This window comes from Mus caroli, unplaced genomic scaffold (assembly GCF_978045245.1).
Source record: "Mus caroli unplaced genomic scaffold, Mus_caroli_1 scaffold_9, whole genome shotgun sequence".
Classification (NCBI taxonomy): domain Eukaryota; kingdom Metazoa; phylum Chordata; class Mammalia; order Rodentia; family Muridae; genus Mus; species Mus caroli.
The window spans coordinates 114,208,820-114,224,687 of NW_028227264.1; the positions used below are offsets into that span (position 1 = coordinate 114,208,820).

At 34.3% G+C, this 15,868-nt stretch overlaps 1 protein-coding gene across 3 annotated transcripts in view; it reads right to left on the minus strand.

Annotated features, from left to right (window-relative positions):
- The window catches only part of Trhde (thyrotropin releasing hormone degrading enzyme), a 415,327-nt gene that overhangs the window by 147,569 nt on the left and 251,890 nt on the right, over window positions 1–15,868 (minus strand). For all 3 annotated transcript variants that reach the window (XM_085843166.1, XM_021175200.3, XM_085843167.1), the window contains exon 6: window positions 4,797–4,934. In XM_085843166.1, the coding sequence (XP_085699292.1) occupies window positions 4,797–4,934 (138 nt within the window). The remainder of the gene's footprint in view (window positions 1–4,796; window positions 4,935–15,868) is intronic.

The following is a 15,868-nucleotide window of genomic DNA, read 5'->3' on the forward strand; positions in this document are numbered from 1 at the left end:
TCATAAAAGAAGACTCAACATATATAAGAAGAGTTTAATCGTAGAGTGTATATTCAATTTCTACACCAGAAGTCAGAAATAAACAACATACACCTTTTGGGCAAATTCTAAGTAATCAGAAATTAACTGATGTTAGTTAAAAATTAAACAAAAAAATTTTAAGTGCAAGCGAATGGAATGGAAATCTCAGTATAAGTAACAAACTTTAAAAGACTTCCTTGGGAATAACTTTATGAGGAAAACTCATGGAAAATATTTAAAATTAAAATTGGTAAATGGAGTTTTGTGTTAAAACCCCTAGTTTATATCTTAAGAAATTACCAAAAATAAGGGAGGAATAGAAAATAAAGTTTAAGTATTCAGGAGAAAGAAATAATTATTTCAGATTTAATCTATAAAAGAGATAAATAGAGAAAAAGTTAATGGTATTAAAATGTTATTTGGAAGATAACAATGCTTATAAATTTTAAGTTACACAACCAGGCAAATAGGAGTAATATCCAATTGAAAGTTTCTGGAATGGGCTGACATCATTGGAGATTTTGTTGCAATTAAATAGTAAGAAAAGGCTAAGCAGAATTATGTTAATAAGCTAAACATCTTAGATAAAATAGAACCAGTCCTTGAAACAGAAACAGAGTATCAAAGCTTACTCAAGCTTAAATTACAAACTCAGAACATACATGCTTTTAAAAGGAAAGTAAGTTCTCAATTTTTTATGATTTTCAGGAAAAAAATTCCAAGTTTATAGTGCTATCCTGGATAACTATTCAACATTTTTAAAAGTTTTTAAAATGCACAAATTGTTAGAAAATCAAAATAGAGAGTAAGCTACCATTTTATGATGTGGTCAAAAAACATAATAAAAAAATAAAAGACAGTAATAAGAGAAATAACTACCCACTGAGATTACCAAGGCCAAAGAACACCAATATACGCACTAAACACTGGTACAGGATATCTAGATTTGGATTTAGAAGTTTACTTGTCTAGAAGTTTAGAAGTTACTTGGACAATGAGTTACAAAAAAGATATGGATTGAATATTGTTTGTCAGTAGCTTGCTGAAGGCTGAAAAATTGAAAGTCAGTCAATTAAACCTGAGACATAAATAGACTAAAACCATAAAGAAAATAAAGAGCTATCCTGATACATGAAAGGGATTTGACTGAATCTTCACCCCACTCTGATTAAAACTGGACACTCTAGGAAGACAATATTTGACAATACAACACAATAAATAAATAAAATAAAATTTATATAAATATTTATATAAATTTATATTTATATAAAATTATATTATACTTATATTATATTATATATAAATTTATATTTCTATTTATTTATTTATTAAAATATTTATTTCTTTAACGCCATCCTCTAGTTTGGGGAATACTGTGAAAGAGGGAGAGAAAGAATTTTGTAGCCATAAGATGGGGAAGGGGGCTTTAGACATCACATGCTGTCACACAGATAAACTCACAGCAAACTGTGCATTACTGCACAAGATATGCACAAAATCAAGCCAATACAGATTTACAACATGCATTGCAATAGGGTTACTACGACTTTCCTTCTGGCTAGGAAGCTCTTTGAACTGATGGCCAACAGGGGAAGGAAAGTAACTTTTCTTTATGCATGTGGTCATTGTTAGTTTTTTGTGGTGTAGTGGGTGATGCTATCCCTTATGACAGATAAATTTAAAAATATACATATAAATAAATAAACAAATGGGGGCATAATTTTAGAAGGATGATACCACCAGGGGTTTTTATAGTAGTTGGACAGGGCAGGTGATGGATGTAAATGATCAAGATAGATTGTATCCATGTTTGGAAATTTAATGATTTTATAAAAGCTACAACAGGCAGTCTTTCCATTAGTCTTTATAGAGCATTCATAATAAAAAAGTGACAGCTATTTTAATGTTGAAGTCTAAAAAGAAATGTAATTCTAACTTTAAAATGTGTGTATGTGTATGCGTGTGTGTTTTCATGCATATATATCCGTATAACACATGAACCCAGTGATCTCAATGACCAGAATAGAATTCAGATAGCCTAGAAATAGAGTTGGAGATAATTGTGAGCCACCATGTGAGTGCTAGGAATCCAATTCTGATCTTCTGGAAGAGCAACCAATGTCCTTAACCTCTGAGCAATCTCTTAGTTCCACAAAGTTCATTCTAAATAGACAAAAAAAAATACCATGTCTGATATCTCATAATGTAAAATAGTCAGTATAAACAGGTAAAATGGCTTGACAGATTGCTATAAACTACACAGCGAGAGAACAGAATGAGGACCTGACAGAATTGAGTGGAAGTCTACTCCGTCAGTTAAAGCAGTATTGTTAAAAATATTAATTTCCTCAATTGTTTGATCAGTGCAGATCAATCCTAGAAATCCCAGTGTAAGTTTTGTAGGAACTAACAGACCCTCTTCTGTGCAAATGCAAAAGTCATGAATGAATGAAGGACTTTGAAAGAAAGCCTGAAGGACTAACATGGTCTTGCTTCATGGTTTAACTATGAGACAACAGCAGTCAAGACACAGGATGCCAAAGCCAAATAGGTACATAGGTGAGTGTAACAGAATAAGTCCAGAGTTAGTCCACATGTATATGGTTCACTGTTTCTCAGCGCTGTGCAATGGCTAGGTGTTTCATCTTGATCCACATTCTCTACGGTAATGTAGAGAAAATTTAACACAATTTAAAAAGCTGGAGAAACTAATGTGACTTACCAAACTCTGAAAACTGGGAAAGGGACAAGACATTATGACAACACTCTGAGTTATATAAGCAGAACAGAGATGAAGAACGGAGACTCTGCAGCTAGCAAAGGTGCCTGAGGTCATGCTGAGCCTGAGGCGGCATTATTTTCAATAACCCGTCTCAGAAACAGCTCATTTCTTTTGTAAATAAATAAACAAATTATTTGCCTACCTATGAATTGTCAATGTGTATGTGTCATGAGATAAATATGATGAGGGAAAGAAGGAAAATTAAGCAATATATACTGTTTCTATAAGACCGACCAGAAATGCAAACTAATTCATTGTAGGATAATCAGTGTGAACAAGGTAGGACTTAGAATGGGCTTGAGAAGATTTTATCATGATGTTTATATTGTTCATTGGTTTACCATGGTATTCTCATGGTCTATATTTGTTAGCACCCATCAAACGGTACCTTTTTCAACATGTTCCATGTGTGGTAAAATTGTACCTCAAATATTAGAGGAAAGGCTACTTTTTTTTACTGATGCTTGAAACATAATGATATAGAACTAGTAAAATGTTCATCAGAAACTCTCTCCATGGTAGTTGTGAGACCACAACAGACGTTGCTGGTTTTTCATAGTGAGAAACTACTATGCCTTTCTGACAAAATGTAGACTGTAGCTTGAAAATTGCCTTATAGTCATACTTACTGCTGTTCCTAGTCTTAGCCCTCTTAAATCATCTTGAAACATTATAATTCTATGGGAAAGGATTAGGTGTTCCATATAAAGGTACATTGATAATACATTTGATCAAAATAATATTTTCATGTTTTTACTCATGTTAAAGTAAAATAAGTATTTAGAAATAGCCTTTTAGAATGAGGTGTGAGAAAAATAGCAAGTATATTACTATCACATTGGAATGTCTTAATATAATATTTCCTAGGTTTTATTTAAAACATTACTATCATTAAATAAGTTAAATATGTAGCAAACTAAACCTAGCAAAACCAATCTCATATAAAAATCAGAATAAGCATAATAAATGCATAATGAGCCTGTAATTGATATTATCCCTCCATATATCCAAAACACTCTACTTGATCAAAGGCAATGACATTTTTAATTAACAAAACATCTTTATACACTATTACCTACATCATTGACTAGTAAATGTTTAGAGAATCATTTCTGAGCACAAAACCAAGTATTTACATTAGCTTAATCATTATACCAAGGGCTTCTGATGGATCATTTTTATCTCTAATACTCACAAATAAATATATTTCATAGACAAAATAACGTTAGTAATTTTTCAAAACTCATGACATTATTGAGTCAGTATTATCTACATAGAAATTCCAATGAATGTAATTAAATTTACACTAAAAATAACATGAGTCTTACCCTCTTTTTTACTAGTAAGTGACTAGTAAATGCAAAGGCTAGCATATACATCCTCATGTAAAAACTGAATCAAGAGTTAGAGATTTAAGGACAAATCCTAATCCTGGTAGCAGTGAAAAAACTCAATCGAATCCAGTCACTGGTCCAATTGTTTCTCATTCATTCAAAAAACCTTTTAATTTTTATTTACTATGCCATATCATCCGGAAAACCTGCTTAGCTCCCCAAAATTCCATTAAAAATTACTTATAAGATGCAGGTGTTCTGGAATTACCTAGACCCATTTCCATAAGTCAATCAAGTATTGAGGGAGCACTGGTATAAAGGGTTTGTCACTAGTTAGGCCAACATTCTTAATACTAAAACTTGACATTTACATAAAGCCATTTGTACAGCAATTTCAAATGAAGTTCCCAAACATTTATTCATTAATACTTTTAATATTTCCATGCAATATTTGGCAAACACTCATTTCCATTTTACTCATTTATAAAGCAGGCCTATTCATAACATGCCATGAACTTAATAACTCCTTTCCTCCTTACAACCTATTTTCATTCACTAGAAAGAATAACAAAAAACCCCAAAAAGACTTCCAGCATGAAGTACGTCCTCTATCCCAACTGTGAAAAATCTCGTGAGCATGTGGCTCTTATCTACCCCACCTTTTTGTATGCGATCCAGTCGAAGACTCTGTCAATATCTGTTGCCCGTAGCACTTCCTGTGATACTGGATGGGAACTGGCCAAGCCATCAAGGAGCATCACCTCATGCAGAACATCTGTCAGAAATCTCTGCTTCTCCTGCAATACAGTAGATTGGGTAATATTAGAGGTGATTCATGGTTAGGGCAAGATGTGCCCGACAACATGAACAGCACGGGTGTCACTTAACTGATGGTGCTCATCAGTCTTACACGGTGAGCCTCAGATCTAGAGGAAACTCAGTAAATAAAACAACCCCTTAGGATAGTGTAAAATAAAGACAGTTGATTTAAACATAACATGAAACAAAATCAATAGGCTACTGTAAGCCCTAAGTAATAAGAACAGCAGGCTGTTTTATCAGTGCATAAAAGCAAGAATGAAGAGTGGGCACATAGAGCAAGGATAAAATGAAAGTTTGCTCATGTCTTTTCCAGGGTGTAAACAGAAATTCCACTCTCAAATAACATTTTCTGGTCAAGTCAATGCAAAATCCTATCTTTTTAAACCACTATACCTAGCCTCATTAGAACATGTTAATCTCTCTCTCTCTCTCTCTCTCTCTCTCTCTCTCTCTCTCTCTCTCTCTCTCTCTCTCTCTCTCTCTGATTCTACATCACACCACACACATTATTTTCCACAAAAGGGGGTTGGGTGGGGAACCACAATGCATATAGCAAAAGTCATTGCTTATCTCAGACCATAGTGTGTGCGGATATACATACAAATTTAGATTAAAGGCCATAATGCTGACATCGCATAGTCTTAATAATCCATCACTCTGAAGTACTGAAAACAGCCAGAATCACGAACCCTTTATTCACTACATTTCTCTAATAAAAGCAGACTTGTTATATTAAAAATGAACTGTAGAGAAAGGGGCAATTTTTGGTTTCAGAAATTCTGCTTTAAAGCAACAGCTTGGATTCTGTTGACAAAAATGGTGCCAGCTATTAGGCCTTCTGGCCACCTGGCTTCATGGATGGAGCAAGAGACAGAAAAATAAGTTGTGAAAGATAACAAGGCTAAATAACCCCCTAGATGGCTAAAGACTGAGAAGTATCATTACTGAGATTAAAGACTTCAATGCTTAAATTGCTCTACCTAATATTGAACTCAGCCCGAGAGTCTGTTCATTTTGAGAAATCAGATAAACACTGTATTATTTTGGATTGAGTTGTAATTTCAAGCTGAGAGTACACCAATCCTGGAACTTAAAGAAATGGGAACTAAGATGGAGTATACTATAGAAAGGAAAGTTAACTGAGCATATACGTGTTTACTCCTTCAGCTATTGCTTATCAACCACAAACACATATTGATCAACATGAAAATTTAATAAACAGTCCTTGATTTGCAAGACATAAAGTAAACAGATTTTACAAGTGAAGTCTAAACTCAATTTCAATAAAGGAATATGAATGTTAAAGGAAGTATCAATTATATATGATCTATTACTTGATACTTTGGAAGGAAGCAAAATTAATCCTTGTCTACTTAATACAATTTCAATTTCCATTATCTACCCTTAGTATGGGTAAATCATTGGTCAATGATTTGTCTTCTACGTTATTCAAAAATGGTATTAAATAATGGAAGAAAAGGCTTGTTTGCAAAAATAGGTTGGGAGCTGAGTTTCTGGTAGGAAAATACATATAAAACACAGAACACAGAATACAGAATACATTGTACTGATTTGGGAAAAAAGAAAAGGAAAAGAAAGAAAGAAAATTCTAGCCAGAGGCAAACTCAATTTGACAGAAGTATAAACAGCTCACAAGAGAAAGGGCACTGAATTTTTTTTTTTTAATAAACACCTACAGCTGTACATTCTCAAGAGCAATAGCCCTACAGGATCAACAGCCAGCTTTGCCTAGCATGAGTTAACTTCCTACCACTTATCTGGAGCGATGAATGGTAAACACTGAAATAAAAGAAGTCATTTGTGTAATATAAGATGTAAAATAAAATAGTTGGCTATAGTGAATAAAATAATTTTATTTTATAGATTAAAGTTTCCAGAGTGATTTTTAGCAAAGTTATACAATAATAAAATTATTGATGGGGACTTTCTCTAATGAGGTAGAAGTTGATCTGACCCTTAAATTTTTAAATTTGGTATGTGTATGCATGTGTGTGTTGTGAGCGCCAGTGTCTATATAGTATATTCATGGTGAATATGCAATATCTCATTTTTATTTCAGTCCATAATTAAGGTTGATAGGATTTATGACCTACCACTTTTTAAAGGTAAAACCAAAAGGAAGTGGGCATGTGAAAATCTTTTAAAAATTCAGTGTTCCATAGCCTCAGTAATAGTGTCAGGCCTTGGGACCTCCCATTGAGCTGGATCACACTTTGAGCCTGTAGCTAGACCTTATTTTCCTCAGGCTCACAAAAAGGGACCTATCATAACTGCCCTCCAAAAAACCCCAACAAGCAGCTGAGAGAGTCAGATGCACATATTTGCACCCAACTAATGCACAGAAGCAGCTGACTCCTGTTGTTGAATTTCCCTAGGGAAGGCTGAAAGAAGCTTAGGAGAAGGGCGATCCTGTAGGAGGACCAGCAGTTTCAATTAATCTGGACTCTCAAGATCTCTCAAACTCTGAACCACCAGAGAGCATACACCAGCTGATATGAGGCCCCCAACACATATACAGCACAGGACTGCCTCACCTAACCCTCAAGAGACTGCAGGCCCCAGGGAGTTTAGAGGTCAGGTGGGGTGGGGGCGGGGGCATCCACGTGGAGACAGGGTGGGGTGGGAAGGAGGTGTGGTATGTGGAGCAATAAAAGGGTGGATGTGGGCGCAGGGAATGGAATATGGAGTGTAAAAAATAAACTAATTTAAAAAATAAATAAAAGCATTGTTGCATTAAAAAAATTAGTAACCACTAATTCCACAGAGGTAACATAGGTATTACAATTTTCATACATGATGTCATTTCAAGTTACAGTGATGTCAATATCATTTTGTTTTTCACTATTTATAGATAGATAGATAGATAGATAGATAGATAGATAGATAGATAGATTATAAATAGATAGATAGGTAGATAGATGATAGATAGTACAGATATAGCTATGTTGACATAGATGTATTGATATAGACTTAAGAACTTTACAAATCATCTCAGAAAACTAAACAATTTTTCACAAAAACCACACAGCCACTATTTTATTTGCCTACTTATTTCTTTAATAAATATATATTTAATTCCCACTCTATACTTGTGGAATAAGTGGATGATTAAAAGCTTCTTCATAATCTTGAATTCAAGAATAGAAAGGAAGTACAATAGAAAGACCGGTACACGCCGACACTTTCATGATACAGTGGGTGTGCTATAAAACACAGAGGATGAAATGTTGAATTAGTTCAGGAAGGTTTAGCAAAGGAGGCAGCATCCAAGAAAGTAGGTGAGAGATGAGGAGGAAGCAGCTGGAAAGGGGCAAATCCAGGGCAGAGTAAACATGCAAATAAAAAAGCCATACCACTCAAATCCTCAATTATCACATTGAAGAGTTTGGTCTTAATAAATGGGCAGAAACATGCATTATGACATAATAAGTATAGATTTATAGCTGTGGTTTACCAGATGGCTAATCGAGCCAATAGTCAGGAAGCAGCCATTATCCTAAGAGAGAGAGTATAAATGATGTCATAGAACAGTCTGTTGCTGAAGGAGGCTTGGTATTAAGGGATATTTTAAGCATTTTTTCATGTTTTGAAATAACTATATGGCTCTTAGTGATAATAGGATTTAAACAGAAAAGTTGAAGATTATTGACAGAAATGTTGAGAAAATACAGTTTGGAGAACACACAAAAAATGAGTTTTAGACATGGCAAGGAAAAGTGACTACAGGTGTTCACAAGGAGCCTGTCAGCAAAGAACTGCAAGAGCTATGACTTAGAGAAATGACAAAATTATCTTTCGGTAATGCAGAGTCATTTTTAAATAACATGAATAGAGCCCCAGAATTCACTTCTAAAGTCATTTTTAAATATAAAATAGACTGGTTTTTAACTGTATATGTGATGGAAGTTAAGCATTCTTTAACACATCATTAACTACCAAGGTAATTATACTCCTTGATGCTTCCAAGTGGTTCCCAACCTCACATGTCAAGTCTAAGAGGTTACATGAGACAATGGCTGCTCTAGACACAGTCACTGAATTTGGACTGTCAAGGAAGAAGGAAAGTTAAAGCTGTTGGCTACTTCCTACATACAGGATAAGGAAGGTTAATAGGGTGCAATATCAATCAGGAGTTTTGACTCTGTCTGATTGGCTGAAACTCACTCGTGTCTTCCTTGAGAATTTTTCTACTTTCTATATCTCTATGAATATCTTATCACTACAAGAGTTGTCTCAGCCTTGTCCCTTATCTTCCTGCTCTTTGGTTTGAAGCAGCATTCTCTGATCTCTACACCAAGACTTCTCTCCCCTTCCCCTTTTTTTTTCCTGTCTCCTATTTGAACATAATGACTCTTCTGATATTCCCTTGACAAAAGAGTCCTAGCACTGGGAGGGAATACCTGCCTTTCTCTGGGCATACAACTTCTGAGACCACACAAACTTTTGAGATCTCGGTATCTTCAATTATGCACATTTACTGTTGCGGAGATTAAATGAGTGAATTAGCTCTACGTATATTTGTTAAGCACCTGCTGGATCCCAGATGGCATGCTTGCTTCTAAGGATAGACAGAGCAATGAATCCTAGATTCAAAGACTGTGTAGTAGTAGAAAGAGAGACACAGATCAGAACAGACAATAAAACACAACCCGTTTATATGTGAGACTGGAAGTGCACTCAGGATACCGAATGGCTACATTGAGAGAGTTACGATTTGTTATGCCCTAGGGAAGGAGGGAAAGCTTCTAAGCAAGAGTTTAAATTGAATTTTAAAGAATTATTTAAGTATTCTAGGAATAAATGACAGTAAAGGACATTTAAGGCAAAGGGGGATTTGTTAAAATTTCAAGGAAAGCTTCTAGCTAGTTTCTTGGAGAGTGTGCTTCAGAGAGGTTTGTATGGCACAAGATAAGGAGCAAATCACAAGTGATGACAGAGAGGCCCACAGGAACAAAATCATCAAGGTCCCTTGGAAGCTGTAGTTCTATGACATCATGAGACCTTTGAGAAGTCTGAAGAGTAGGGGGTTGCTGGACTAGAGCAAAAGGCAACTAGAAAGAGAAACTGAAAATTACTGCACATCTGAGAAGAAAGAGCACACAAGAAGGACTTTATCTTTGTGATGACAAAGTACTATTCCAGTTATTCCATAAAATTTATCGTCATTCTCTAAGAAGCAATGTTAGTTAAATAAAATATGTATTTTGGAATCCTGTGTGTGAATTTGCTGTAGACATAAAACTACATAGATGGGCATAGATGTACACCTAAAATAAAAATATCTGAATGAGTTCAGATATTACACATTTATGCTAATTTTAAATTTATGTAAGGCAGTTTCTTTTTCTGATTTTGTAATGTCACAATACTTTCTTTCATAGAGATAAGGACAGTTGTCTAAGCTTTGGATTTAATCTAATGAGAATGTCTTTGTAAATCAGAGAAAGCAATAGACTGCAAGTCTATATATTTACTGTCTGCTTCATGAAAGATTCTGTGTTGTGCTCTGGGGAAATACAATAAAGGCACAATTCCCACCTTACAGCAATGAATTTTACAGTAGAGAGAACAGATATGAGTATAAGTGTTTGATATCTCACAATGATACAGTATTAGTGGCATAGAGTATTGCAGAAATAAAACATAAAATACAAGTTTTAAGTAAAATTGCTTTTAATACCTGTGACCACACTGTCTTAACTCTATCAGGAAAACAAAAATGAAGATCTATCACATTTTTACAAGTTTGAAATCTGAGCTCCCACACGATACTTTTATTATTCCATAGATTAAGTCAAATCCCACATAAGACAACATTAACCTGAAGCTGTTACTTTGTAAATAGCTTGAATGAGGATTGCCAGCATGCCTATCATTTCAGAGTTTTAGACATCTTCCTCTTGGTTTTCACCACCTATTCACATCATAACAGAACTTAAAAGCAGAGGAGTAAGATCAAGAATTCAAACACTAAAAATAAATTTGTTGGAGGAAAATAACATTTTATCCACATGAAATGGCTAACATTGCAGTTTTGTATTTTGTACATTTATGACACAGTGTCCTATTTGTGAAAGTTAGAAATTATTTGGACCTGAGTTCTTATAACATTGAAATAACTTTATACATTTTAGGCCTTGATTCTGTTTTCCACTGCATTTAAGATTATTTTAAGCTTTCTATTAAAACAGTTAGATTTATTCATAAAAATTATATCACCATCTAACTGAGTAGTTAATATTTTACCCACAGCCAAATTTTATACTGACAGACTGAATAAAAATAAAGAGCTAGTGGAAACAAATGTTGTTTTCATATAGTAATGTACTTCAAAATTAACATTTCAAAGGCTGGTGTTTAAAATACACACACCCAAGATGTTAATAATCATTTTATGTGCAGCTTGTTAAAGCAGCTCATTTGTATTAAAGTCAAACTTGTATAAACACACATATGTAGCAGACATTGAAGAATAATTTTAAAAAGTAATCACCATCAATGCCTACAATGGAACAAGCACTCAACTAAAATGTTTAGCTCTGCATTTGTTTACATAATTTCCTGCAGAAAGCACTGCATGCGCATAGGGCCCAAAGCAACTCTGTAGTGATATAATACTATTTTGTGACTTCACATATACCTTTGGACATAGATGAATTTATATATTCAATGTATTTTCTACTATCAGCTACATTTCCTCAACTGAAAAACCATGAATTCCCTCTGAAATATTACTCAATGAATATACTAAAAGTGAAGTCATATTTCCATAAAGATACCTTTGAAGATTTTATAAACCTCTCAAAATCCTAGATAAATGTTAGCACATATCTGTGTGAGCTATGGTACTCTCAAACATGACTAACCCAGAGGAAGTGGGTTAAGTTGTAACTCTTCAGAGACTGCATCCTCAATTGCCTGATATCTTATTTTTAGCATCCAAGCTGAATATGTCATGTTTTGTATTGGGGCTTGATGTAGCAAAGGAGAGAAGGCAAGATAAAACACAAAATGTGCTGAATTGTACAGAACCAAACACTGAGCCAATTGCTGATGTACCCATGATCTATTAAGATACAGCAATATTGCCCGGCCTGCTCTGCAGTCCCAGCACTTGGGGAGTGCAGTTCAGACCAACTGAGAGTAAAGGCTAGTATCAGCTGTACAGAGAGTTGAAAACTACAGACTAACAGTTACTGCAAAATTGGCCTTTCCCAATCTTACGTCCATAACAAATTTCTTATTGGTTATATTAATATATTTTAAATGGCATAGGTTTATTATTTAGTTTCAGTATTTAGACATATAAATGGACAGTTTGTTGGGTAATAACCTCAGAGAAAAACTAGCCTGAACAGAGGAGAATTTATGTTTCCAGTGAAGATCAAGAGGTTAGTAAGTGGCATCAAACAACACAGTGTTGTGAGAGCCCACATACTTAATGAAATCATATGAATAGTAATATCAACTGTAATAGCAAAAGAGTAATTGCATCTCAGACGACTGTACCCATTGTGAATATTGCAAAGGTTCCTTCTTCACAAGGCAAAAGCTAGACTAGAAATCCATTAGAGACGACCAAAAATATTGAAGTATAGCACACAAATTCATTCAAAATGGAATGGATATATACAAATGTTATATAGTTTCCTGTTCTTGCTAATATTTTGGTGTGTGTTTCATAATATATCTCACCAGAAAGCTAAATTTGGACTGTAAAAATAAAATCATATGTAAGTGCCTAGTAGGAAGAGAGATGTTGGTAAAACAAATGGCCATACAAGTTAGAATTCTTTGATTCTTCACACTTCCTGGTAACTTAAGCACAATGAATTTCATAGGGATTTTGAACATGGAAAAACAAGATCACGTGGCATCAAAGAATCAAAGTGCTGAAAGTTTAGCCTATGGAATGGGCAGAGAGTATCCAATCTCATTCTTAGAAACTATTACTGAAAATAATAACATTGTTATATTAAAAAATAATCTTGCCGGGCAGTGGTGGCACATGCCTTTAATCCCAGCACTTGGGAGGCAGAGGCAGATGGATTTCTGAGTTCTAGGCCAGCCTGGTCTTCAAAGTGAGTTCCAGGACAACCAGGAATATACAGAGAAACCCTGTCTAGACAAAACCAAACCAAAAAAAAAAAAAAAAGTCTGGTTTAGTTAGTAAACCAGACCAGAAGGACATCATTACTTAATTCTCTCTTGAACACCCCCTGTTGCTAACAGACCAACTAGCATAAATTTGATCCAGTAAATAGGTTTTAAATTGTGAAAGGTAAACAAGGCAATCTACATTAATCCTTGGAAATCTGTCCTCCTTTTTAGTAAGTCAAAGATGCAATCATAATAGTTGGCAAGAAAACAAAATACATTCTCTTGTGTGAGGTCAAATTATTTTCAATCATGACAAGTAATATGATCTATCAGCTCTCAAGAGAAATCATAAATTTATAGAAAATTCCCTTGTTGTTTTGAAGGTAAGTCAATGATGTTTGCATAGTAAGTTTTTTTTTTTTTTACTTTAATTACTCATTATATGGAGTACATCACATTCCAGGTACTTCAAACTGTATCTAATGTCAACTTTTTGCTCAGAAGGGAAAAGTATTCTAAATTGGTTTTCATCAGAAAACTGAAAGAATATATAGTATTTAAATCACAGAGCATCACCTTTAACACTACCACACAACAAAAAGAAAACACAAGAGCAGTTGTTTGTTGTTTCCTTGTGGAGAGAAATTCATTTAAAAATATATGCCTCTTTTCTAGGCAAAATTAACAAGTTTAAAGACAACCAAATTTCAGAAGCATGGTCTATTTCGGCAGAGAGAAATCCAGCACCTAAATGAAGCCATCATTGTAGCAAAATAAATGTCATCCATTAAAGAAAAAGTGTAAGATGTTTAAAATAAAACAATAATGATTAATTAACTGCCCTTCTTGTTCTGTAATTTGGCTAAAACTTTGAGCCATATGGAGCATTTTTTATTTTCAGAACATATGTGTGAATTTTAGGAGTCTGAAAAAGGTTATAGCTCTGTGGTTTGAGCTACTGTGCAAACAAAGCAACTGCTCACAGGGATATGGTTGGTCAGATAGAGGGAGAAATAATTTATGTATACTGAAACCTCCATACAGAAGATAAAACATGATGCATATGAATGTAAAATACTATTACATTGCAGTTATAAACTAATATTTACATGAGGTGTACTCCATAGAGTTCACAACAGTAGGTACTTGTTAAATCATCCTTCTAAAATAAATAGAACAAATGAAATGCATGAACGGATAGAAAGGCAAGTGGCGTCAATGCAGCCAACCAATTCATATAAAATTATCAAGCTAGTTTACATTCCAAGCTCTGAAGAAGAGCAACATTGAACTATAAATAAAATCTGCAGAGGAGAACATAGAATGATTAAAAGAATTAATTGGACACAGGTGTTGTTGAAGCACATTTGAGGAGAGATATACGTGCCTTAGTATCTCCATGTTTCAAAGATAATTATGATACTAACTGACCAAAATAGGACTGTAATTGGTAGAATTTTCCAACCTCAACCCCCAGAAGAGATAAAAAGGTAAGGAGATGAACATTTCCCAAAATGGGCTACTTGAATATATGAATGGTAGAACCAGAAAGGTTATTCAGAATGCTATCAAAGGATGACCTACCAAATTTTATTTTATATTCCCAGTTAAGGAGAGCCCTGTGCCCATCAGACAGAAGAGTGATTGAGTTAGTCTGATACACCTTAAAAATATAGCAGAGAAGACAGACACTCTCAACCTAGCAGAATGTCTTACTGTATCTTACAGACCATTAATGAAATATGTGAGGTGTTTGGTACGTACAGTGCTTCTTATATTTGTATACATTGTTACAGCCATGAAGGTGACAAGCCAGGCAGTATATTAACCAATATCAAAATATCCATTTTTTTCTTTCACAAAAAACTCTTCTCTCTCTATTTTTTAAATTTTTTGATTACTTGTATGTAGTATTTTATTGTTTGTGAAAGCTTTGCTTAGTAATATCTAGACCTAATTTTAAGTAACTTTAATAAAAGACTGGAGAGGGCTGGAAAGATGGCTAAGTGGTTAAGAGCACAGACTGCTCTTCCAGAGGTCCAGAGTTCAATTCCCAGCAACCACATGGTGGCTCACAACCATCTGTAATAAGATCTCATGCCCTCTTCTGTTGTATCTGAAAACAGCGACAATGTACTCATATACATAAAGTAAATAAATAAATCTTTAAAAATAAAATAAAAGACAGGAGAAGTCTCAGAAGGGTGAAGGGTTGAGACAGACTATCCTTGCCTAGAAATGAGCTGTGTTGTAATTTCTTCTTTAGTTGCCCCCTGGGGCCTCCACTTTAGTTGTGCTCAGGTTAAAAGTTGTGATAAACAAATGCCTTTTACCTAGAAAATTATGAATATTACTACTTTATATTATCTTATGCTATATGAAGAAAAGATTTTTTTCACCAGTAGCAAGATAATTAACATATCAAATATGGTATAATCTTTTATGACCAATACTATGCATTACGGATATCAGTATCTAAAGGGATATTTTGGCATACGTTTTTGCAATATAATCTTGTGGTTTATTGAAGCAAGCTGGACTATTCTGTTTACAGTTGACTCTTCTTTGAAGGAATGAGCAGAGTAACCGTCTACAGTACTGCTAGGCATAAGAAAGGACAAAATTGACTTACACTCAGCTTCAATTGGGGGTTTGGTCCTAGAGAGTGTCTAACCCTGTTAAATTTTTATTGGTTTTGAAACTCCTAAGGAAGTGTTCAAAGGCTGTGGCACTATGCAAATTTGAACAAGTTCTCCAGAAGAAATACATTATTTCCCAGATATTGCTC